The sequence below is a fragment of the Chelonoidis abingdonii genome, chromosome 5, assembly GCF_003597395.2.
Source record: "Chelonoidis abingdonii isolate Lonesome George chromosome 5, CheloAbing_2.0, whole genome shotgun sequence".
In the NCBI taxonomy this organism is placed as follows: Eukaryota; Metazoa; Chordata; order Testudines; family Testudinidae; genus Chelonoidis; species Chelonoidis abingdonii.
The window spans coordinates 87746470-87771853 of record NC_133773.1 but is presented as its reverse complement, the minus strand read 5'-3'; the positions used below and the strand labels follow the sequence as shown (position 1 = coordinate 87771853).

The 25384-nt window shown below is 47.2% G+C and overlaps 1 protein-coding gene across 1 annotated transcript in view; it reads right to left on the bottom strand.

Moving 5' to 3' along the window:
• MTMR7 (myotubularin related protein 7) overlaps nt 1-25384 on the bottom strand; it is a 93015-nt gene that overhangs the window by 48190 nt on the left and 19441 nt on the right. The window contains exons 2-6 of the mRNA XM_075066432.1: nt 12040-12162; nt 10023-10185; nt 6780-6937; nt 2482-2610; nt 1310-1444 (exon numbers count right to left, since the gene is read on the bottom strand). Of these exons, the coding sequence (XP_074922533.1) occupies nt 1310-1444; nt 2482-2610; nt 6780-6937; nt 10023-10185; nt 12040-12162 (708 nt within the window). The remainder of the gene's footprint in view (nt 1-1309; nt 1445-2481; nt 2611-6779; nt 6938-10022; nt 10186-12039; nt 12163-25384) is intronic.

Sequence of the window (25384 nt, the reverse complement as noted above, 5' to 3'; positions counted from 1 at the left end):
GAGGCCAATAACGTCGATTTCCGTCCACACGAACCCTAATCCGAGTTATCACTATCGAATTTAGCGCTACTCCTCTCGTTTGGGAGGAGTTCCGAAATCGATTTAAGGAAGCGGTTAACTCGATATTAATGACAACGTCGTGTGAACGGATACAGCGTTAAATCGGTATATCGGCCATTAAACCGATTTAAAGTCGCAGTGTAGACCTGGCCTCAGTGAACAAGGTAAAAGAAGTTTCATCTGGACAGTGTTCTTTTAGGACAGTCCTCAGCATGCCTTGCTATGAGGATATAAATCGTCTGTTGAATTCAAATCTCTCTCTACTTTTGAATTAGACATGAGTGTTCTTCCTAACACAAACAAAGTAGCCTCTCAGCAATAACAAACAACCTTGGAAAAATCATCCCAACCCCATTTCTCCCAACAGCTTCCAATCCCCATTTCCCTACCCCGGTTCCTAATGGTTTCTTTGCTCAACCAGTCCCAGTCTCCCGCTTCCCCTAGCTCCCAGTGCCAGCCTCCCCTCCCAGCCTTCCTACCTATTCAGTCCTAGCCTTCCTACCCCACCCAGGTCCCAGTCTCCTTGCCCAACCAGTACCAGTCTCTGCCTCCCAGGCTCCTTGTGCCAACATATACCCCCTGCCTTCCTCTGCAATGCCCTGGACTCAACTTTTGTCCACTCTGAATCTGAATCAGATCTTTTCCTTCTCCACACTGCCAGGGGGTCACCATTGCAAACCCAGGAGAGACAGGCTCCCTGCTCTCATTGCAAGCCCAGGAGAGACAGGATCCCTGGCCCCACCTTGGCCTGGGGCATCTGTGAGTAGCCATTACTGAGAAAGTCTTTCTGAGCCCCTTAGCTCTGGGCTGGCACATGAGCAGTCACTCTGTTAGAATGGCATTTGCTCAGTCCAGTCACAGGTAGGAGTTGTGAGGGGATGGAGGAGGCTCAGTCGCTCTGTGGGGATGGTACATGCAGAGTCTGGTCAGCACTAGGAGCTGTGAGGGGATAGAGGATGCTCAGTGTAGATAGAATCTTGGGGATCTGATCTGTTGTTTTGATCTAGCAAGTCTCTACAGAGCATGTGTGAACTGTGATTTTTCAAAGGCTTATAATCTGCAGTTCAGACTCAAAAGGTAAGTCCAGAGTAACTTTACAGAGTAGCATTACTGTGGATTTACCTGGAAGCAACTGAGACTAGAATCTAGCCCCTAGTGGCCATCATCAATTAGGACTTCTGTATTTTCTCTGACTTTGCAACACATACCTGGTGTTGTTAAATATGTGCCAGAACTGTAAAATACTTACTTTAGGCCGAGTGTCAACAACATATATGAAATTGCTTCCTGGATTTGCCTTTCTGATGGCCTGTAGCATCTGTTCATCCTCAAGGCACCGAGCACTGAAACCAGATAAGGGCTGGCTGCTCCTACAGATTGAAGCCTGCATTAAAACAAACAACATGCCCCCATGTGTTTAATGTGCATTAATAATTTATTACACAAAGTTATTTACAAAACAGATCACTAGGAAATGAACAAAATAGCTCCATTACATGTACAAATAACAAGAACAGTAGAGCAATATTATTCATTAAATGTAGCTGAACATTAATAATTTAATGTCACTCTATCAGCACCCCTGTATTCACACCCTACATATTACTGCAATGATTTTTGTACAAAATATGCCTTGTGAAATACCATTTGAAAACTAATAACATTCTGATCAATAGTATCATTGCAAAATATATGAATGCTGTATGTGAAATTATGGGTGCTCACTGATATTATGCTTTGAAGTCTGTGACGAGGGCCGGCTCTAACATTTTGCCGCCACAAGCAAAAACAAAGAGCGCCGCCCCGCCCCCCTGGGCGTCATGTCGCCCCCCCTCGAGCGTCGCGTAACCCCAGTCCCTGCCCCCCGAGTGTCGCATAGCCCAAGTCCCTGCCCCCTAACTGTCAAGTCACTCAAGTCCCCTCCCCCCTGAGCGCCATGCCACTGAAGCCCGCCCTCGCCAAGCGCCGCGCTGCCTAAGTCCCCACCTCCCCCCAGCGCCACCCGGCTGAACCAAAAAAAACCAAAAACAAACCCCGAATGCCACCCCATCCCAAGGTGCCGCCCCAAGCACATGCTTGGTAGGCTGGTGTCTGGAACCAGCCCTATCTGTGACTAAAAGGCGTTTAAACCAGGCATGTCAGGAGGAGTTGATAAACAGGTTTGTCCATAAAATGGAAAGAGTCCAACACCTCAAACCAGGTATGGCCAAATTCAATGGGCTATTCATTTGTATTGGACGTTGCAGCAGGAAGAGATAATTTGCAGAATAGCTACCACCAGCAGGGTCAGGGATCTACATGCTTATTGCATGACTGTTGGTGTCCAGGCTGTGAGCTACAGCAGCAGAGCATTTAAGACACCAGGGTTACAGGCCAGGTGGTCTCACACCCTCTCACCCCAAAACTCAGGTCCACACTTACATTATTATCCTTACAGTAGTAGGAAAGGGCTGGGAAACGTCTTCTGCTCCGGAATTTAGAGCTCCCCACAATGATGTGTGCAGTTGCAGATTTTGGTACGTACACTTCAGTAGGGTATGAATCACAGACCTGCCAAAGGAAACTGTTTGTTTGTTTGCTTACTTTGTCTATTCAAATAGAACTTAGCATGAATGTTAACTTTAATCATCACCATTACAAAAACAAAATCACAATTACACACCACCCTCATTCTGAGGATCCTAAAGTGTTTCAAACATTAATTATGTCCCAGTGACAAGGTAGTCTGTCCCCTTAATGGAAGAGGGGCCTCAGAGTTAATCCTCCCCCACCACAGGGCACAGTCCTTTAATATTTTGGAAGGCCTGATATATACAAGGACCAAGCAGATACTGGTGGAAAGAAAGTGGTTTGGAAATAAGGAGTGTTTGGAAGGAAATCCCATTACTGTTTCTTTAAGGACCTAGGACTGAACTGAAAGGTGACCAGGCAGAAGGACCCAGCCATGGAAGCTGCAGACTACTGCAGAATCAAAACAGTGGAAAAGGCAATACAAGAACAAAAGAAGGCCTGCAATGCCACGTTCTGGCATGAGGTGGTGCGATGATGATGTGTTCACCATGTGACAGACTGTCACAGGACCTCTAGGAGATAGGAAATTATTATTATCATTATCCCAATTTTACAGACGGTAAAACTGAAACGGAAAAAGGTGGAGTGCTATATATTCATCTATCCATTAAATTTGTCTGCCTATTTCAGTACACAAGATGAACAGGAGTTCTGGGAATGAATCAGGATTGTGTAGTAAAGAAGGGTATTGTCTGTCTCATCAGTTGCAGAATTTGGAAGGTGTGCAAAGAAATTGTCTTTTCTCTTCCTGATTGACTCACGGTTATGCAGTTGAAATACTGTCCTGAGGAATCTGGCCTCTGCCACAGAGTTCCTAGGTAATGCTGGGCAAGCCACTTAAACTGAAGTGTTCACAGTCAGTGACTAACTGTATGTTCATCATTTTTGGGTGCCCAACATGAGACACCTGAGATGAGATTTGCAGAAGTGATAAGTGCTCACAGCTGCAGCTGAAGTCACCAGGATCTGTACTTTGAATATAAAAAGTGCAATCAAAATGCTAAATTCTCTAGAAAATCAGTTCCTAAGCATCTCTAATTGGGCATCCAAAATTGATGGACACTTCATAACTTTGGGCCTAAATCTCTCTGTGCTTCAATTCTCCAGCTGTAAAATGGAGATAAAAATAGCACTTACCACTTAGCACAGGGGTGCTAAGATTAATTAATAGTTGTGAAGCATTCTGATAGTATGATGAGCACCACAGAAACACCCAGGAGGAAATTAATAACTGTATATTCAGTGCTGGGTTTGGGTATTTGTGGTTAAGATCTGGGGGCCAAGCTGACTGAGGAGAAAAAGAAGTATTTAATAATAACTCATTCCCTGACAATAGCTCAGTGGTTTGAGCATTGGCCTATGGAAAAAATGTGATCATGTAATTAGATACATAAGGGAAGCTGACCCCTGAGGTTACGCATGTTACCTTAATGCTGGCATTTTCTAACGTGTGAGGGCTTGACTTTGCAACCTTAATGTTCTTTTAAGGTATTTCTTTTGGATGCTATTTTAACAGAGTTCCCTTTTCAGTGTTGGAAGAGAGCACTGAATTCTTGTAATTCTTTACCATTGTCACATGAGAAATCGTTTTTGCACCAATGAAGACTGGCTCCAATGGACTTATTTTTGATTAAGTGAGATCAGATTCAGGCCTGTTTCGGGGACATGTGAAAAAATATGACTAATTTTTATGTATGTATATATGAAAAACACTTCTTTATTTATAAATGTATATTACTTTGTATTAAATAATAAAAATAACTACTTTGTCTCTTCCTTCTGCGTATTCCTTCCTCTTTTCTCCCTTACCCTGCCTTCATTACCCTTTTCTTCCCTTCTATGATCCATCTAAATAAAACATTTTCAGTGCTTTTGGTGTTTAATTTCCCTTGTTTTTCCTGTAACATTTCATGATTCATCCTTCCTTCTGTGGCTCATTCTGATCCCTTACATTTAAGGCTGTGTCACATTAACCCCTACATTTGCCCTAAACCAGAAGGCTTCAACCTCTTCCTTATCAGGTCCCACCTGTTTCTTTCTCCTTCTTTCTTATCATTTAGGAAGTGAATGGTGGACACAACCTTCTGACACCTGTTTGCAACACCATCGCCATTCCCAGGGGTGGTTGTAATCCCCAGGTTGAGAGCCCCTGCCCTAAATTAAGTCTTCTATCATACTATTTCCACAATTCTATAATAAATGCAAACTTTTTATATTAGAAACAAAAGAAAACAATTAACTTCTGACAGAACATACAGTCCCCTCTGAGGAGGTCTCAAAACCCCAAGTGATCTTGTGTAGCATGTGTGCACTCCAGTGCCAAGGCACAATGGGAGTGAGCTGATGTGTACTAACGGGCTGACTTCAGAACTGGTTTAGGATGTTATCTCTTTCCATTAATGTTACTTCATCGCATGTTTAAAGTTTGACTCAAACAAATGTAGGGCAGGATAGGAACATCAACTAGCTAGGTAGAAAGGAGTGGAATTAAGATTTGTGACTTCTCAGACCATTGTGATAATATTCCATCACAAACAATCCTCAGCAGCACTGCACATAATTTCATGAACAAGAAGGTAAGAAAGTGTTAAATTCATTCTTTCAAACTAATGGCTTGTGTAACTATTAGGTGGGGAAAAAAAATTTTAAATACTCACTACCCTCAAGTCAGCAAAGCATTCATGCTTAACTATGCATGTGCTTAAAGTTATTTTAACAAGTCACTTTATTTCCTTGTACAGTAACTCCTCACTTAATGTTGTAGTTATGTTCCTGAAAAATACAACTTTAAGCAAAACGATGTTAAGTGAATCCAATTTCTCCATAAGAATTAATGTAAATGAGGGGGTTAGGTTCCAGGGAATTTTTTTTCATCAGACAAAAGACTACACACACACACACATACACACACACACACAAAGTTTTAAACAAACAAATTTAATACTGGTACACAATAATGATGATTGTGAAGCTTGGTTGAGGTGGAGGAGTCAGAGGGTGGGATATTTCCCAGGAAATGCCTTACTGCTAAATGATGAACTAGCAATTGGCTGAGCCCTCAAGGGTTAACTCTCACACTCTACAAGGGAGGGGAAAGAGCATCAGAGACAGACACACACACTGTGTGTTTGAGAGAGAGATGCGCATCTTCCCCTTAAATACACTGCCTTGTTAATTAGATCAGCTTGCTGAGACCCCAGCTGCTGCTGCCAGCAAGCCCGCCCTGTCTGGAGCCCTGTTGTGTGACCCCCCCACCCGGCTCTATGGAAAATGGGGTAAGTGGCGTGCAGGAACAGGGGGAGGGGGACACCTTGACATTAGCCCCCCGTTCCTCCCCTCCCCCACACAGCAAGCAAGAGTCTTGGGGTGCAGCTCCAAGGCAGAGGACAGGAGCAGTAGTGGCGGGAGGGACAGCTGCAATTGCTAGCCTGCTGGGCAGTTGCTGCACAGGGAACTTAGCTCCCCCATCAGCTCCCCACACCCCTGATAGGGGCAGGGCCGCCCAGAGCATCCAGGTGGTCTGAGGCAAAGTGGGGGAGCTGCGGTGCTTGTACTCACCCAGCGGCAGTCTGGGTCTTCAGTGGCATTACAGTGGTGGGGGACCCTTCAGTCGCTCTCCATCTTCGACAGCACCGAATGGCCTCCCACTGCCGAAATGCTGCCAAAGACCCGGACCGCCACCGGGCCAGGGCTCACAGGGCCCCTGCAGGGCCCGGGGCCTGGGACAAATTGCCCCACTTTCCCCCACCCGGGTGGCCATGGATAGTGTGGCTGCCGGTCCACCTTGGTTCCAAGCCCCCACCAGCTAGCTGCAATGGGCTGCTCTTCCTGCAAGCAGTGGACAAAGCAGGTGACTGCCAAACGATGTTAGAAGGGAGCATTGCACAACTTTAAACAAGCATGTTCCCTAATTGATCAGCAACGTAACAATGAAACAATGTTAACCGGGACGACTTTAAGTGAGGAGTTACTGTAATTCCATTTCATATGGGTAAAATAGAGATAATGAGTCCTTTCTCCCACTCTGTCTATCCTCTTTGGGACAGGGACTGTCTCTTAAGATGCTATGTACAGCACTTAACACCATGAGGCCCCTGCCTTGGCTGGGGCCTCTAAGATCTACTGTAATACAAATTATAATTACACACTTGGTAGTCTCTGTTTACATCACTGATTTGCCAACATTTATTTGGAACACCCATCCGATTATATTCTTCATTGAGGCCCACAAGCTTCCATCCTTGTTCTCGCTCTTCTTTATCTAACTTTGGGTTGAATGAGAAGCAGTAGAGCTCTTCATATTTCACTGAAAGAGAAAAGAGGCAATGAGACAGGACAATAAATCTGAGCTGAGATCAAAGTCTCCAAAAGCAAAACTAGTATGTTATTCTCTGTTATTCCCATTCGGAATTGTATGTTTTACTATGCAAAAGCCCACATACCAGCATCTAATCACACAGAAGCTTACTTTGAAAGTAGTAGGCTATTCTGCTGTTTGTGGCCTTCCCCACCCCCCACTTGTATAGGCCTGTATTATTGATCCTACTTACAATATAGGAGGAGGAGCGAGGGCATGGCAGGCTCAGGGGAGGGGGCAGGAAAGGGTGGAGTGGGGGCAGAGCCTGGGATTAAGCAGTGAGCACCCCTGGCACATTGGAAAATTGGCTCCTGTAGTTCCAGCCCCGGAGTCGGAGCCTATACAAGGAGCTGCATATTAACTTCTGAAGAGTGCATGTGGCTCCGGAGCCACAGGTTGGCCACCACTGCTCTAACACATCACAAGTGCATGTTTCATCCTCTCACTGTAAGGTCCTTATAGCTTTTGGATCAAAGATTTTAGTATATAAACAAAATAAAGTACACTGAATTCTGGCAAACTGAGTCACATCTGTTGTCAAAACGTCACCATTTGATAAATCTGTTTCAGACTGTGGCCACGTCTAGACTACCCGCCGTATCGGCGGGTTAAAATCGATTGCTCAGGGATCGATATATCACGTCTCATCTAGACGCGATATATCGATCCCTGAGCGCGCTCATATCGATTCCGGAACTCCACCAACCCCAACGGAGTTCCGGAATCGACATGGCGAGCCGCGGACATCGATCCCGCACGGTGAGGACGGGTGAGTAAATCGATTTTAGATATTCGACTTCAGCTACGTTATTCACGTAGCTGAAGTTGCGTATCTAAAATCGATTTTACCCCATAGTGTAGACCAGCCCTGTAACTGTCTTGAAATCAAACAGGTTTAAATACAACCCTCGGTTACTTCTATTTTATGTCCTTGATAAGCAGAATAAGTCAAAAATAGAAAACAGGAACTTTTTATGTATGGCTTTAATAAAAATGGTTTTCATTTTAACGTCCATTTTCTTCTGCAGAAAGCATCTACTGTACTTCCATTATAGGTGATTTTTTAGATTTAACAGAGCAATAAAGACTAGTTTTAAGTTTCCATTAAATATATAGCATATGGAATCTCAGGGAAAAAATAAAGCTAAACACATCTCTGGAATCTAATGACATGATGGTTTCCATTAATTAAAAAGCTTATGTGGTTTGTAATGTTATCATAGTTCCTTGGGGAACTCATTTCCCCCTTTAGAAACAATTATTAACAAATATGAGGACAGAAAGGAAGGAAAGTTCCCTTGTTAAATCTTTATGACTCAGGCACTTAGCTCAAGATCAGCAAAGTCATTATTTAAAGAAAAAGAGAAGAAAGATCACTGAAACGCAGTTTGATCGATCAAATGTTGTTCTGTGTTTTTTGTTATGGCACAGCCTCATTTGCTTATGTACAATTGTTAACTTTAACCTGAAAAAAGTCACTTCAAATAAAAAATCTGGCTGAAATCCTGACATTTATTTTGCACCCCAGTTGCCAAAGTATGCATTAAATTAGCTGAATACAACTAGACTTCAGATATTTCCTATCCATTGTACCTGCTCACAAAACTAAAGTGGAAACTTTCACAACTACATCAAATTATAATATACATGTCTAGGTTGTATGTAAATCTAGCCTGCCTATCATCTCAGGTTTTAATATCATATGATGGTACATAAAGGTTTTCCAAATGCATCGATTGTGTCTTAAAGCTTAGTTAACATACACCCTCTATAATATTTAAGGCCTGATACAAAGACAGTATTATAGTCATTGAGCTAAATTCTGCTGTTGTACTACTTCAAATGTTACTGTGACACAAAGTAGCCTAAGCTAAAGGGCCAAATTCTGCTTTCAGTTGTACCTGTGCATGCTCCGTTGGAAGCTGACAGGTACAACTGAAAGTAGAATTGGACCCTTTAGTTTAGTTAGGCCACCTATGTCACAAACTGTTACAAGGCATTACACAATATCACGACAGAAGATGGGATCTTACAGTTTCAGGTACGGTATAATGCAGGAAAAAAGGCAAGTGGGGGAGGGAAAATAGAACCTGATTCAGCCAGAGTTCCTCCTAGCAAGGACAAGCAGTCCACAACTGTACAGCAATTATATTACCCTTCAAGAGGGTGCAGCACTCTGGCAGACAGAAACAGGGGATAGAAAAGTTGCAACCACCAGTATTGGTAGGCCAAATCCTGCTCACTTTATAATCAGTCCTATTAACTTCAGGTGAGTAAGATTCCCCTCCCCCGACAGTGTCAATGGCAGATGCTTTACTGCTAGAGGCAAAACATGATGCTGCTCTGCAGCAATGCCACCCACCTGGTTCCACTGGTGGAAAATGTGACTGGATCCGCAGAGCACAGGATAGCCTCAGAAGGAAAGGGGAGGGGTAGTCCTTGCAAGAGTAGGCCTCCAATCCCCATAGGCACTGCCACCCATTGGCCAGCTAGAGGGAGATAGGAGCCAATTGGCTCCCTGTCCTGAAAAGTTTTCAAACTAAATCACTTTAAAAATGATAGTGTGAATCTTCTAAAAATGAAACCTACATCTATTTGAGTTGTGAAGAATATATATTGTTCTAACAACAAGAATGCACTTTTATGTAGAAATCTATGATTAAATCAAGTCTTCCTGACTAGTGATTTAAATCAAATCCACCCTGCCAGCCAGTGCCTGCTAGTGACCTCTACCTAGACACGGCCCTGGGCTTTGTTTGTTCTACTGACAGCATTAGCTGTCCCACTATGTGTGCTCACTAGCACTTACTGCCACATTATGGCTGCCTCTTGTAAGAGTGTTGCTGGTGGAGTGAGGGGAGACTCTCTAGGCAGATTACAAACAAAACTGCCTTTGCCCTGATGTTTGAAAAAGATGCTGACATCTCACCAGCAGGCAATAGTCCATTAACAACCTCAGCCCCTGTCAAAGGGCATTCAATCTGGCTAATTGCTTACAAGTATTAACGTCTAGTGCTGTGCTCCCCTTGCATACCTGGCCGTGCCAGACGTATTAAAGATATGTAAACATCATGGCAATCTCTTTCCTGAGGTATGATAAGCTGGATGATCTGGAAGTTCTTGCAGCGAATCAGCAAAGGGCAGCCAGTAACAGTTGTGGCCTGTTTCTCAATGGAGGAAATTTGGCTGTGCAGAATCTGAAAAAAGACCAAAATTGGTTATGCCAAGCAAAAGTGACATCTGTGGTATGGAGAAACGCTACACTGATTTCCCATGGCCTAAACAGTAGGCAGAGACATTTCAGAGAGTCCTCACAACCCTCCTCATAGCTCTTTCCTCTTTTCTCCACTTCCGGGCACAAATGATAAGAGACTGATATGGCTCCTATCATAACCCAGAAGAAAAAGTTCTCCAATGCTTCAGATATTCAAAGGGTGTTACAAACACTAGCTAATTCATAACATCTAATTGCTTTCTTAAAATGTAAGTTAGTGGTTATAAAAGAGACATCTCTTTTGATCCAGCTTTAATGAGAAGTTAACAGCACCGGTGATACAAATTAAAAAAAAGAATCTAGGCCAAAACTTTGCTCCTCTCAATTGGCAAAAGCTCAAATATCAGATCTTATTTAATGATACTGTACAGTGAAGGTGAGGATTGGAGGGGAGAAGGAAAGAATTTATGGTTAATGTCAAATGGGAAATAGAGTTAGTAACTAAACTACAGCTAGACACTCAGATAGTAGAGTGAGGGAGGCACATCAGTACCTAGATAGCTATAGATACATTAAATAGATTTGATAAAATAGACAGACAAATTGGTGAGAGATAAAACAGGTAGACAGATACTAAATTACCTCTGTGTGGCGGAGGGGGAGAGAGAGAGAAATAACTGATACTGCTCAGACAGATATTGATAGCAGCATCTTTACCTTCATGCAAGAATACAAATTTAGAGTATCTCAGGATTTCTGTCCTATTCTTTCCCACAGGATACTAGTAATTCTAGTTTGAAACAGTGGTCCCATTGTAATTACTGTAGAACAGAGGTTCTCAAACTGTTGTCTGTGGACCATCAGTGGTCTGTGAGCTCCATGCAGGTGGTCTGTGGACCGTTCCCTCTAAGGTACACACCTTGGCAACCGCACATTGGAGAATGAAGGGCCACCCACCTCATTAGTGGAGCCGTGAGGGCCTGGCTCCACTAATTAGGTGCCTGGACCCTGGAGAAGATGCACATGTAAGGTGAGGTGGTGGCCTTCTGGGGAATAGAGGATAAGTGGGAGGGGGCAGTGGGGTGAGAAGAGGGGGTGGGGGGAATTTGGGATGTGCAGGGCTGCAGCAATCAAAGAAAGAGGCGACTTTCCCCAGCTCCAGGGCTGCAGCTTCCAGGGAGAGATGGCCCTCCTTCCCAGCCTCAACTCTGTGGCTGCTGCAATAGAGAGGAAGAGAGAGATATCCCCTCTCCTTCCCAGCCCCAGCTCAGGGACTGCTGCAGCGGGGGAGAGAGGGCATATCCATCACATTAGAAAAGTAAGACTACTGATATTGAAATATCAGTTGTGTGCTTTTATTTGTAGAACAAAAAGTGTTAATTATTAAGGGGTTTTTTTAATATAACGTTTTTATCCAAAGTGCTTTCAGTAGTTAGTTAACAGTACAAACAACATTTGGAGAGATCGTTAAGTGGTCGCTGAGACCCTCCAATTTTCAAGGAGTCCATGTAAAAAAAGTTTGAAAACCACTGGTGTAAACACTAATATTTTTATGAAGGTCCTTACATTTCTATCCCTGTGTTTCTAATCCCAATTCTCCTATAAATTTCTTAAATTTATCTGGGTAATTAAGTTTTCAATCTAAAATTCAGATTCTGAATGGTTAAAGGAATATATATTGTCTCAGTTACCAACTTTAAGCTAATTATTTCATAAATATTAATGCCATAGGTTTACATAATATTTTACTATGTAAACTATTTTTATTTTACAATAAGATAAGATCACCACTACAAGAAGCTTATGTGAAAAAATTAGGTCTAATACATAATCATACCCAAGTTTCTTTACGAGTTTCAGATACATTTTCCACAAAAATAACATGAGTAGCTGTTAAATACAGAGTCCCCAGTGCAGCTTTCCTGGAAGATACACGATCAATTAAGCGGACATTTTCCACCTAAACAAAGAGATGACATATAAAGAAAGAAAGTTAGATTAAGACGTGAAAGTCTGATTTTACTGTAGAGCAATCCCATTACCTATATTTGTACCCATGACAACAAAGTGAATCAAATATAGTTTTATACGTTAAGACATACAGCACATTTTACCATGAAAACAAAGAAGAACACTAACAATTATAGAGGTTGTTCCATTTATCAAATTCATTTTAATTGTTTATAAAAAGACTGAAAATATTTTGAAGAAAATGAGTGAAATATACAAATATTACATTATATCTTGTGCTGAAATCCTGCCTAATGATTTCACTCAAGGAAATAATCTTTTTATACCATTGTATTTATTTTCTTTAAAAAAGGCAAAAAGTACATCTGGGCTCATATTCTGCCATCAATGCATGCAGCTCCCATTGACCCCAGTGGAAGTCATATGTGCATTCCATGTCCTGTCTTCAGTAATACACATGCAACCCTGTTCAATTGACAGGAGGAGTGACTTTAAACTGGAATTTCGGGCAACTGAAATTAGGGATGTGAACGTAACCCTAAGTATCTTGTTTTGCTTTGCTATGGTGTGGCAGCAGAGAATACAGTTTGTTCCCCATCAAAATCCCACCAGGTAACCATAGCACTACTGTTCTTAGACTAGTACAGAATGACTACAAGGGGAATAATATTGAAAACAAGCAAACTCAACATTAGCATAGCCAAAATACATTTAAATCATGAGGGAAGCTAGCCTCAGCGTGGAAAAACTAGTTTAAACACAGAAAAGCACAGTTTAAACCAGTCTGTAACCAGAAAACGTTAAGATAAATACACTTCACAATTCAAAAGTATGACAAGATGTTCCCCAATACCTCCAAAACCAAGTTCATTTGATGCTGTACAAAATGACTGTTTATACATTTGAGGGGGGTGTGACAGGAATTTTGGTATTAATAAAATAATATACCCTATGATAATGAATAAGCTGTTAAAGAACATATTACGAGTGCATGACATTATCAGTGACCTTTAGCAGACAGTGCTCTTAGGCACTGTGAGAATTTTAAGGAACGTCAAAGGAGACTGAGTCCATTTGACCACCTAAAATGTAGGAATTCTGTAGGTTTAACAAAACTCCTGACTACTAAAACCTATGGAATCAGTTCATGATCAGGATTCTCACCAGATTTGCCTGTTACTTTGGGGTATGCTCATTTATTAGGGTTACTCTTCTGCAGGTGGGGGGGTCTGTAATTCTATCAATGTACTGCTTGTGTCACTTTTGTTCTCATACGGAGCTCTACTTCTCCCTGCTGCAAGTTCCCTCCCAATGCGGCTATCCTGCAGGACCTTGGTTCCCCAGGGCTGGGTTCTTCCAGCCCCAGAATCAGAGGAACACACATATTAACAGAGTGTGTCTGACAGGACCGGGTTAATCAGCACTCCCAAACTGACCCCTTATATGCCACTAGACTCAGCAGACTGGGTCAAGCAGCACCTCCAAGCTGTCACCCTCATGTGTCCCTGGTTCAGCACATTCCTATCCTCACTTTCACATTACAGTTGTTCTGGTAGTAACTCATTTGATGAGCAAACCCCACAGGATTTTTGGGCGCTGCAACGATCTTTTAGCTTAGGCAGAGTCACCAACTTTCCTTGACACCGGTGAGTGCTCATGACCCCCCCACCCCTGGCCCTGACCCAGCTCTGCCCCCTCCCTGTCGCTATTGGACCCCTCCCAAATCCCCGCTCTGGCCCCACCTCTTCCTTGAGCGCGCCGCATTCCTCCTCCTCCCCCCTCCCACCGCTTGCTGCACAAAAAAGTTGGGACAGAGGTGTAGGTAAGGTGGTGGAGCGAGTCGGGGAGCTGCTGGTGGAGCAGTCCTGCAGCACCCACGTCGTCACCACCTACGAGCTTAGGTACGAGGAGAGTTGCTGCAGAGCAAATGAGGAAACCAAAACACACCCACAAGGGGGAGGGAGAGAGAGAAGCAACCAACATAACCATGAAAGTTTTTTATTGCCAGCTAATAACCATAGGGGGCCAAACAAACAAGAAATTATAATATTACTCAGAAGAAGATGAAGTCTCATAGACTCATAGGTCAGAAGGGACCAATATGATCATTTAGTCTGACCTCCTGCACAAAGCAGGCCACAGAACCCTACCCATCCACTTCTATAACAACCCCTAACCTATGTCCGAGTTATTGAAGTCTTCAAACTGGGTTTGAAGACCTCAAGCTGCAGAGATTCCACCAGCAAGCGACCCATTCCCCACGCTGCAGAGGAAGGCAAAAAACCTCCAGGGCCTCTGCCAATCTGCCCTGGAGGAAAATTCCTTCCTGACCCCAAATATGGCGATCAGCTAAACCCTGAGCATGTGGGCAAGACTCACCAGCCAGCACTAAGGAAAGAATTCTCTGCAGTAACTCAGATCCCACCCCATCTAACATCCCATCACAGATCATTGAGCAGACTTATCTGCTGATAATCCAAGATCAATTGCCCAAATTAAACTATCCCATCATACCATCCCCTCCATAAACTTATCAAGCTTAGTCTTAAAGCCAGCTAAGTCTTTTGCCCCCACCACTCCCCTTGGAAGGCTGTTCCAGAACTTCACTCCTCTAATGGTTAGAAACCTTCATCTAATTTCAAGTCTAAAACTTCCTAATGTCCAGTTTATACCCATTTGTCCTTGTGTCTACATTAGTACTAAGCTTAAATAATTCCTCTCCCTCCCCAATATTAATCTCCCTGATATATTTATAAAGAGCAAGCATATCCCCCCGCAGCCTTCTTTTGGCCAGGCTAAACAAGCCAAGCTCTTTGAGTCTCCTTTCATAAGGCAGGTTTTCCATTCCTCGGATCATCCCAGTAGCCCATCTCTGAACCTGTTCCAGTTTGAATTCATCCTTCTTAAACATGGGAGACCAGAACTGCACACAGTATTCCAGGTGAGGTTTCACCAGTGCCTTGTATAACGGTACTAACACCTCCTTATCTTTGCTGGAAATACCTCGCCTGATGCATCCTAAAACCTGCACCTTCAGCCGGTGGGGTTTGAACTCTATTTCATCAGGACAGGCTGGAGCTGGAAGTTGATTCCATCATCCATACATATCTCAGTCACACATCTAAACTAAACTAGTAAGGGTACAGAAGGATTTGCAAAAAGAAGGTTGGAGGAAGCTCTTCAAAATGGAGCGAGCATTTTAAAATGGGGTTGAATTACAATATGGCAAACAGTGAACGAAGTTACAATATAGACAAGTGTAATAAATGGTGACAGAAGTTACATTAATAAAGTGAACAATTAAAACAATTTCATTCACCGGTTCTACATTGTCCTCCTTTTGACCCTTCAATCCAGGGGTATTGAATGGTCGCACTTCATGTATGTTTTAGGCAGACCAACATAACAGTCAGGGTTACTAATAAGTCCCCAAACAGACTAGTTTTTCAGCAAAAATTTTCAGTTTGGGGAATTTTCTTTTCTCAGTCAGACTTTGCAAGGGAAGTGGAGAAAAGTTTGAGTTGCTTTTCAGAACAGCCTGGCAGACTAGCTCTGGTTCAGTTGTGGTCTTGCTCAGGTGGGATTTTAATTATGGAGGTCCCAGGGTGTTTGGGGAGATTGGGCTGTTGCTTTTGAGATAAAAACTAAGAAATACAGGACTAGAGAATTTTTTTAGAAATCTGAGATTTAGACTTTTTATTTGAAGCAAGGGAGGGGCTGAGATTCTGAGAAGGTTTTTGTTTGCAAGAGCAACATTGTTTGATCTGTCATTGTACCAAAGGGAGAGATGGTTGTCTATAAAGGAGGGGTCAAGACTAAATGCATCCGATGAGGATGGGATTCAACCCATGCGTGCAGAGCACAATGGATTAGCAGTCCACACCTTAACCACTCGGTCACCTCATCTGAGCTGTCAGGAAGGGACAGGAGGAGAAATCTAAGGCGGCAGAGATAGGGACACTAGGAGTTTTTAAATACTAACAGAAGCAGGGTCTGAATGAGCTCCCCCCTCACATCTAGTGAGGGCTGGGGAAAGACTTCAGGACAGACCGTGTTTGCACAGACACACCTATCTGCCTAGCTATGCAGCATGATGGGGCCGCTTCCCCAAAATGACCAGTTTGGGATGGTGTGGGTTACAAATCACTTTAGGATTGAGTGCAATGAAATGTTATTCTCCTTCCTATATGTAGAAGGCAGCAGAACATACCTAGTGCGTCCTGATGGAGGGGTAGGTGGTGAGGAATACTTTTATTGGACTGCAGAGAAGCGATTGAGGATGTCACCCTAAAACAGGGGTCCCCAAACATTTCACATTGTGCCCTCTTAGCATGGCTGTGGCCCCTCGGAAGCCCGATTGAGAACCGGGGCTGTTGCTTGCTGAGGAGTGGGGTGTAGACGGGTAAAGGGGTCGAGGCCAAGCTGGGAGCCAGAGGCCAGGCTGAGGGTGGGGTTGGGGAAGAGCTGGACAGAGTGGGGCTGAGTGTTGCTCCCTCCCTGCCCTCCATGGGGACTGGCCAGGCCCTGAGGTGCCCCATGAAAGTTCCTCTGTGTCCCCCTAGGAGTCACACCCCACATTACGGGGACCACTGAACCCTACTCGCTAAGCAGGGGCTAGTGAGCAAAGCCCAGGGAAAGGGAGAACAAGTGTGGGGCCCCAGCCCCAGAACCATGGCCCAAACCCTCTTCTGCCTGCGCCCTGCCCTCTTTCAACCTTTCCACGCTTTCCACCCATGTCCCATCCACTAGTCAGCTCTTTCTCCCTTCCCACTGGCCCCACCCTGCTCACTCATTTACTCCCCCTCAGCCGCGCTGCAGCCCTGAGACCAGAGAGCTCTGTGCCCCTGCTGCAGCCCCAGGCCATAGGTGGACTGGGAGGTCCTCCAGTTCTGGGGCCACATGGGGGAGACTTTTCCAAGGGTCCCAAATCAGCCAGGGCACTCGGGCAGCATGTGGCAGTGCAAAGGTGGCTCTGCGGGTGTAGTGTCAGACACGCTTCCGGGGGGGCTCCCACATTTCCCCTGCGTGTACCCGGTGGAGGAACATTGTGTGGGGAGGGCAATGTTGACACAAGGATACAGCTCACCCGCCCCCAACGTTCCTCCGTGGCCCCATAGAGGGTTGGGGGAGACCAGTGCTCAAGCCACTGAGCTATCTCTTCACCTGCTAAGCTGAGAGGAGAGGTAGATATACAGGAGGGTAAGAATATAGTCCAGCATGACCTAGACAAATTGGAGGATTGGGCCAAAAGAAATCTGATGAGGTTCAACAAGGCAAGTGCAGAGTCCTGCACTTAGGATGGAAGAATGCCATGCACTGCTACAAGCTGGGGACCAACTGACTAAGCAGCAGTTCTGCAGAAAAGGACCTGGGGATTACTGTGAACAAGAAGCTGGATATGAGTCAGCAGTGTGCCCTTGTTGCCAAGAAGGCTAACAGCATATTGTACTGTACTAGTAGGAGCATTGCCAGCAGATCAAGGGAAGTGATTATTTCCCTCTATTTGGCACTGGTGAGGTCACATCTGGAGTATTGCATCCAGTTTTGGGCCCCCACTACAGAAAGGATATGGACAAATTGGAGAGAGTCCAGCAGAGGGCAATGAAAATTAACAGGGGGCTGGGGCACATGGCTGAGGGAACTGGGCTTGTTTAGTCTGCAGAAGAGAAGAGTGAGGGAGGATTTAATAGCAGCCTTCAATTACCTGAAGGAGGGTTCCATAAAGTATGGAACTAGGCTGTTCTCAGTGGTGGTAGATGACAGAACAAGGAGCAATGGTCTCAAATTGTAGTGAGGGCAGTCTAGGTTGGATATTAGGAAGAACTATATTAGGAAAAAACTAGGAGGAAGCACTGGAATGGGTTACCTAGGGAGGTAGTGGAATCCGGGAGTGGTATGGATAAAAAGAGGCTGCCACTACCAGCCCATACGCAGCTGCCACAGCAAGGCTTTAATGTCGCTGCTCCTTTTCCGCTCCCTGTTGGTGGCCTTGCCCCTTCCACCTGAGGCCCCACTCCTTCTGGGGGCCGAAGCCAGCCCCCGTACCAGTAAGTCTTCAGCTTTACTTTCACCCCTGTGGACAGGGCCGGTGCAACCATTTAGACAACCGAGGTGGTTGCCTAGGCCACTAGGATTTGGGGGGTGGCATTTTCTTCGGCAGTGACCACAGCAGCCAGATTTTCGGCCTCCCCAGTCACCGCCAGCATTTAGGTGGAGGGAAGTGGGACAGGGGAGTATGGGGAGAGTCGCCTGCAGCAAGTTGGGGGAGGCGGCACACATGGGAACTCCCCGCCCCAGCTCACCCATGCCCCGCCTCTCCCCAGGCATGCCGTGGCTGCTTCACTTCCCCACCCCCTGCCCCAGCTCACACCTGCTCCGCCCCCACCCTGAGCACGCCATCGCTGCTTCACTTGTCCCGCCTCCCAGGCTTGCGGCGCCTAAGCTGATTGGTGCCGCAAGCCTAGGAAGTGGGAGAAGTGAAGCAGCGACGGCATGCTCAGGGTGGAGGCGGAGCAGGGGTGAGCAACTGCTGCAGGGGGAGCACCTCGGAGGGCTGCTGCGGGGGGGGGCTCAGGGAGGAGCTGCCGTGGGGAGGGGCACCTCAGGGCAGGGTCCTGGGGACGGGGGAGGGTGCAAGGTGGAAGTTTTGCCTAGGGCGTGAAACAGCCTTGCAGTGTCACTGCCGGTGGACTCTCCATCCTTAGAGGTTTTTAAGGCCTGGATTGACAAAGCCCTGGCTGGGATAATTTAGTTGGTGTTGGTCTGCTCTGAGCATGGGGTTGGACTAGATGACCTCCTGAGGTCTCTTCCAACCCTAATCTTCTATGATTCCTTGGAGGGAGCTCACAATGCAATTAAGGAGCTTCACTATTTTGGATATCAATAAAGGATTTATTGCTAGAATTGGTCTGATAACTACTGAGCTGGGTGTGTGCAGGAGTGGGTTCATTAACATCTGGAGCAGATCATGCAGTGCTTCCCTGCTTTTCTGGTCCCAGAGTTTGTGAGGTTCTTGCCTTGGAATCTGTTCTCCATCCTGTATGCTAATGGAGATGCCTCCTTGTCCCATCTTCGATGCAAATGAGCAGGGCTAGCTTTAGGCCAATTCCGCCAATTCCCCTGAATCAGGCCCCGCGCCTAAGAGGGCCTTGCGCCCAGTGAGAATCCCTTCCCTGGCTAGAGGCGCCTTTTTAATTTTTACTCACCTGGCGGCGCTCCGGGTCTTCGGCAGCACTTCGGCGGTGGGTCCTTTGCTTGTTCTGGGTCTTCGGCGGCACTTCGGCAGCAGGTCCTTCAGTACCACCGAAGATCTGGAGCAAGTGAAGGACCCGCTGTCGAAGTGCTGCCGAAGACTCGGAGCGCCGCCCAGTGAGCACAAGCCCCATGTGTTTCTTTTATATTGTTTTTTTTTGTCTTCCCTGCTGGGGCCCTGTTGAAACTATTCGAATTGGGCCCCGCACTTTCTAAAGCCGGCCCTGCAAATGAGGCTAGGGGAGTTTCCTTAGTTTTGTCACCCTTATCTCCCACTGCCTTTTCATTGCTTTTTGTAAGTCTTTCTTCTGACTGGTTTTGGTTCAAGCAGACACAGGAGGTGGGGGAAGAGGTCTTTCACGAGTCAGACAGAATGGGTACTGTGCCCTGGTTCCCCAAGAACACAAAGCTGCTAGGTAACATAATTTATTGATGACTCATGAAAATAATTTTAGATAGTAGCTTTCCCCTTTGTATAATTAAAGATCTTGTATTTTGTGAAAGGTATTTATTTAAAACAAAGCAAACAAAGGAACCATCTCCATAGTGTAATACTGAGGGATAGTAATAATAAATAGGTCTTACATGCTTAAGGAGCTTGAGCTCTGTTCTGGAGCTATTACTTGGTATTAATCATCCTACAAAGCATACCTTTCCTAGTATAGTCATGCACAACTCTGTACAGTATCAGTAACAAATATTTCTTTCCTTCAGCAGTGTCTAATCCTGTTTACATGCTTGCTTTGATTCTTCACTCACTTTCCACTCCTTGCATGCCAGCACTGACATGCGCAAGATTTAGGGCCAAAACCACAGCAGTCATCCCACTGAAATCAGTGGGACTGTTTGTGTGTCTTAGGATATGTCTACATGGCAAAAAAACCAAGCAAATGCAGCCCAGGAAGGAAGGTGGGTTTCAGAGCCTGAGCCCAGACATCAACACAGCTATTTTTGGCATCGTGGCATGAGCCTGAATCTTTAAACCCAGGCTCTGAGACTCGCTGCAGTGGGTATTTTCCATGTAGTGTAAGCCCGTCGGTTCGGGCCTCGTCCCACTCAGGTGCGGCGGGGAGCCAGGGCGCCTCCTTCTAGGCAGCGGGACGGGTTCCACGCCGGTCCTATACTTGAGGGTCAAGCAAATAAGGTCTATGGGCCCTGGTCCTTAGGCAGGGCGGGACCACAAACAGTTCAGGCCCGGGCCCGTTGAGGCAAGGCAGAGCGGTAACAAAGTCTAGGGGCCCTGACCCTTAGGCAGGGCAGGGCACCAAACAGTTCAGGCTCTGACCCTCTGGGGCAGGCAACATAACAAAGTCTAGGGCCCCGGCCCTTCACAGGCGGGGACACCAACATCAGGCTCGACCTTGGCAAAGCAAGAGCGTAGCAAGTCAGGAGCCTGCCCTTCGCAAGGCTGTCATAAGTAGATAGGTAAGGTAAGGGTAAGATTCTTTGCCTGTTAAAGGGAACCAAACACGGACCAAAGACCAATCAGAGAACTGGATTGTTAATAAAGGGTGGAATGGAACTGGGTCTTGTGTTTCCTCGGCTTGGGTAAACACGCGTTTCTCAACGCCATCTATCTCAAGTTCTCTAACACTGGTACAAAAGAAACAAAGTACAGTAGAGCGTTATAGCTTTGGTTGTGATTTAATTATGTTGCTCTTGCTGGAACTGGTTTAATCGGCGTCTTCTTTTACAATCAGACTGTTATTATAATTTTTAGACAAAGAGCCTGTATTCGAGTTTCTTATCGCAGATTATGTTTTGTATTTTCTTTTATATAAAGTTTTGAAAACTGTGGGGTTTCTTTTCCTAGTGTAGGCAAAGGGATAGAACTTCTGTTACAGGTGACTGTCCCCACGGAAGACAGGAAGGGAGAAGACAAAGCCAGCGTGGTTTTCCTTCATTCGTCCCCGCAGGAACAGGATGGGAGAGAGGAAAGATCATCTGTTTTTTGTGGTTGGAGTTTTCCTCTAGTTACTGCTAAGCCAGGAGGGGAAATACTCCTTGTGTATCTGTGTAAGTGTAGAAGCCTAGCTCGGGGGAATACATAGCTCTCTTGGTTTTTCATCTCAAGGAGTGAGGTCTAGTCTCGCACCGGCTAACCCAGGAAGGGGGGAGCGGAGAGGAGAGAGAGGACCAGGGTGGCTGGGTCTTCCCAAGAGTGGGGGAGTCCAGAGGGGTCCCCAGGTATGGGGTCAGGGTAAGAGACCTATTCTATCTGTGGGCAGCGAGAATAATCCAAGCTGGTAGTGGACTATGGGGTTCAGGTAGTCCCCAGATTTAGGACGCAATCCAATCTGACAGGAGGCCGTACACAGGGCGGGCATACAACTAAGCCGTGTACAGTCAGGGGTTTGCGTGAGGGATATCTTGCCACCTGGTTACATAGGCCAGGGAATGCGCCACCCACTCCTCTGCGTTCGCAGCCAGGGCCCTGGTAGCGAACGGCCCGCTAAGGCGTCAGTGGGGATCCGACCGAACACACTGACAGGGTATCCAGCAGGGCTCCCACGCGAACACACTGACAGGGTGGTCAGTGGGGATCCTGCCGATACACACGCCAAGCTCGGGGCCTTCTGCGGCCTGACTGTAGTCAGCCGCCCCCGGGCTACTTCCAACTTCCCCCTCCCTTGGTACCTGTCCTCCGTCGGCGTAGTCCAGCGGGTCCCAGACCATAGGTTCCTCGGAGACCGGGGGGGACGCAGGCTCTGGTGGCTCTTCCGGTCAGCGGGCACAGGGTAGTTCAGGCTGAGGGTCCTCAGGATACCTGGTGCGGGGCAGGTCCGACCAGCGCTCCTCTGGATACTTGGCCCGAGGTAGGTCCGGCCAGCGCTCCTCGGGATAGTGAGCACAAGGCAAGCTGGGCCGAGCGGGAGCTCGGGCCTCCACGTCTGTACTCTTCGGCGTCCTGGGCTCAACTGAGCTCTGGGCCCTGGCTTTTATACTTCCTGTTCCACCCCTTGACTTCCGGGGGGCGGGAACAGGCGGTACTGGCTCTGCCCACGGAGGTGCCTGCTCTGGCTCTTCCCCCTCAGGTGCGGCGGGGAGCCAGGGCGCCTCCTTACAGTAGACCTGCCCTTAGATTAGCTGGATTTGACCTTATTTGTTTTCTTGCATACCCCCATGTAAACACTATGGAGCTACAGATGCAAATTTGATTCCTAGCAATTCACCTGAAAACAGAGTAATGTCATCACCTGAGAATCACATGCACGTATTATGCAGACTGAATGCATCGTTTCTCTTTATAAAATATGAAAGAGAAATCAGTGATTTTACACAGAAGCCCTCAAAACCACGCTTTGCCAGTTTGGTAGAAAAATTCTTAAATCATAAAACCAAGTATGCTCCCACAAGGACAGTTACAATCTGTTTTAAACAAAAATAAAACCGCTAGAAAGCCTGGATGAAGTCTTTTCCCAGGACCATCTACTTCAGAGGTCACATACTGGGAAAGGAGGAATGGAAGAAACAGCACAACCCCAGTAAACATTTAGTATCAAGTAAAAGAGGAGATCCCATGAAAAAAAACAGAATGTCATACAAAACAGTGATTGAGATATAAAGTATTTTTAAAGGTGCCTTTCTAAAAAGAGCCATGTGATGGGGAGGGTGTACCCCATCCAGTGCAGAGTGAATGCACCCCATGGACTCCCCTTGGCCTCTGAAACTCAATTCCCTAGACCAGGGGTTGGCAACCTATGGCACGCGAGCCAATTTTTGAGGGTACGCTGGGGCCTGCCGGGTCTCCAGTGTGCCACTAAAAATCCTGCAGAGCCCGGCGCACTCTCCTCTGCCCTCCACTTCCCCCACGGGGGCAGGGAGCAGAAGCATAACCATGCGCACGGGGTGGGCAAATGGCCCCACTCTCCCGGCACGGCACACGTCTGCGCTCCCGGGCCGGAACACGGGACAGAGCGCAGCAAGCTGCCGGCCCCTCCCCCACCTTCTCCCCTCCCCTGGAGCCCTGCCGCCGCGCGCAGCGCTCTGGGGGTCGGAGCTGCGTGCTCCTGCGGGGCAGCATTTGGCTTCGCGGGGAGGCAGACACGCTCCCTGCTCAACTGGAGGGGCAGGGCCGTGTGCTCCTGCAGAGCAGCGTATGTAGCTCTGTGTGGAGCCTCATGGTAAGGGGCCCAGGGCTGGGGGGGGTTGGATAAGGGTGGGGGCAGTTAGGGACAGGGAGCAGGGTGGGTTGGATGGGGGGGGGGGGGGGGGGTCCCGGGGGGGGGGCAGGGGGGTGGATGGGGCATGGGAGTCCCGGGTTTGTGAGGGGGCAGGGGGTGAATAGGGGTCAGGGCAGTCAGGGGACCGGGAGCAAGGAGGGTCCTGGGGGGGGGGGAGTTAGGGTGGGGGGGGGAATCTCTGGAGGGGGTGGTCAGGGGACAAGGAGCTGGGGGGGTTGTATGAGTTGGGAGTTCTGGGGTCCTGTCAGGAGGCAGGGGTGTGGAAAGGGGTTGGGGCAGGCAGGCAGGGGGGGGGGTTGGATGGGTCAGGAGTTCTGGGGGTCCTGTCAGGGAGACAGGGAGTGGTTGGATAGGCATGGGAGTCCCGGGGTCTGGCTGGGGATGGGGGTGTGGATGAGGGTTGGGGCAGTCAGGGGACAGGTAGGAGGTAGAGTCCAGTCTGGGGACAAGGAACAGGGAGGCTTAGATAGGGGGGAGTGGGCGGGTGGGTGGGATTTGGGGTGGGATCGAGGGCGGCGGTAGGGGCTGGGGGTGGCTGTCCTGGGGTCCAGGGGTGTGAGGGGAGGGGGGCAGTACTCTTACGTTAAGTACCCCCCCCACACACACACACCACGCCCTCTACCCTGAGCCCCGCACCCTCCCAGGCCCCTGCCCTGAGCCCTGTACCTCCCTCATACATACCCAGCCCTCTACTTGACTCCTTCATCGCCACCCCCACCTGGAACCCTAGCCCTGACTCTGGCACCCCCACCCATACCCAGCACCCCCTCTGCCCTGACACCTACACCCCCTCACATACCCAGCCCCTAGCCCTGACTCCAGCCCTCTGCCCCAGCCCTCTGGGTCCTGGCCGCCAGCCCCGCGCAGCCCACTGCTGGTCTGGGGTTCTGGCTGACGGTCCCTTGCCAGCCGGGGTCCCAGCCACAGGCCCCGCTGCCAGCCTAGCGGAACAGAACCCCAGACCAGCAGCAGGCTGAGCGCGCCAGCAGGATAAGATAAACATTTTAATTTCATTTTAAATGAACCTTCTTAAACATTTTGAAAATCCTGTTTTACAATACAACACTAGTTTAGTTATATAATATATAGACTTATAGAGAGACCTTCAAAAAACGTTAAAATGTATTACCGGCACGTGAAACCTTAAATTAGAGTGAATAAATGAAGACTCAGCACACCGCTTCTGAAAGGTTGCTGACCTCTGCCCTAGACCTAGGCTGGCAGCTGTGTAGATTTTATCTGAAAGACCCACCTGCACTTCTCCTGTCTACATCATCATTTCTCAAATTTTATGCAAGAGAAGTGGATTTCACTCTGTAAGACCTAGCAGCCAGAATCAATAGAGTTACCCTGGCTCTCAGGTTGTAAGGCCTCACGGCCAGAGTCAATAGCTCTGAGAGAAGGGGCAACCCTAAGTGGCCAAGCAACCTATTGGGGAAATGTGCAACCACCACCTAGGGATGGGTGACAGCCAGGGTACGGGGACCTAGGTCCTCACTGCTCCACCAGGTCCCAGCCCAGAGCCCTATCAGTAGCAAGGATCTCTGCCACTGAGTTAGCAGGGATCCAGACTGAAACATGCTCATTGCTACCTACCACAGGGCTACTTCCTATCTTGTCCCTTATAGTTGAACACTGGGCATCTCTGGGGTTTCCAGTATAGTACAGATGGCTACCAGTGACCCCAGATTCTCATAGACCTCTGCCACTGTCTGGGTCTCCACCTACGCTTTAACATCCATAGCTCCTGCTGTCAAGAGTCTCTAGTACTTCCCA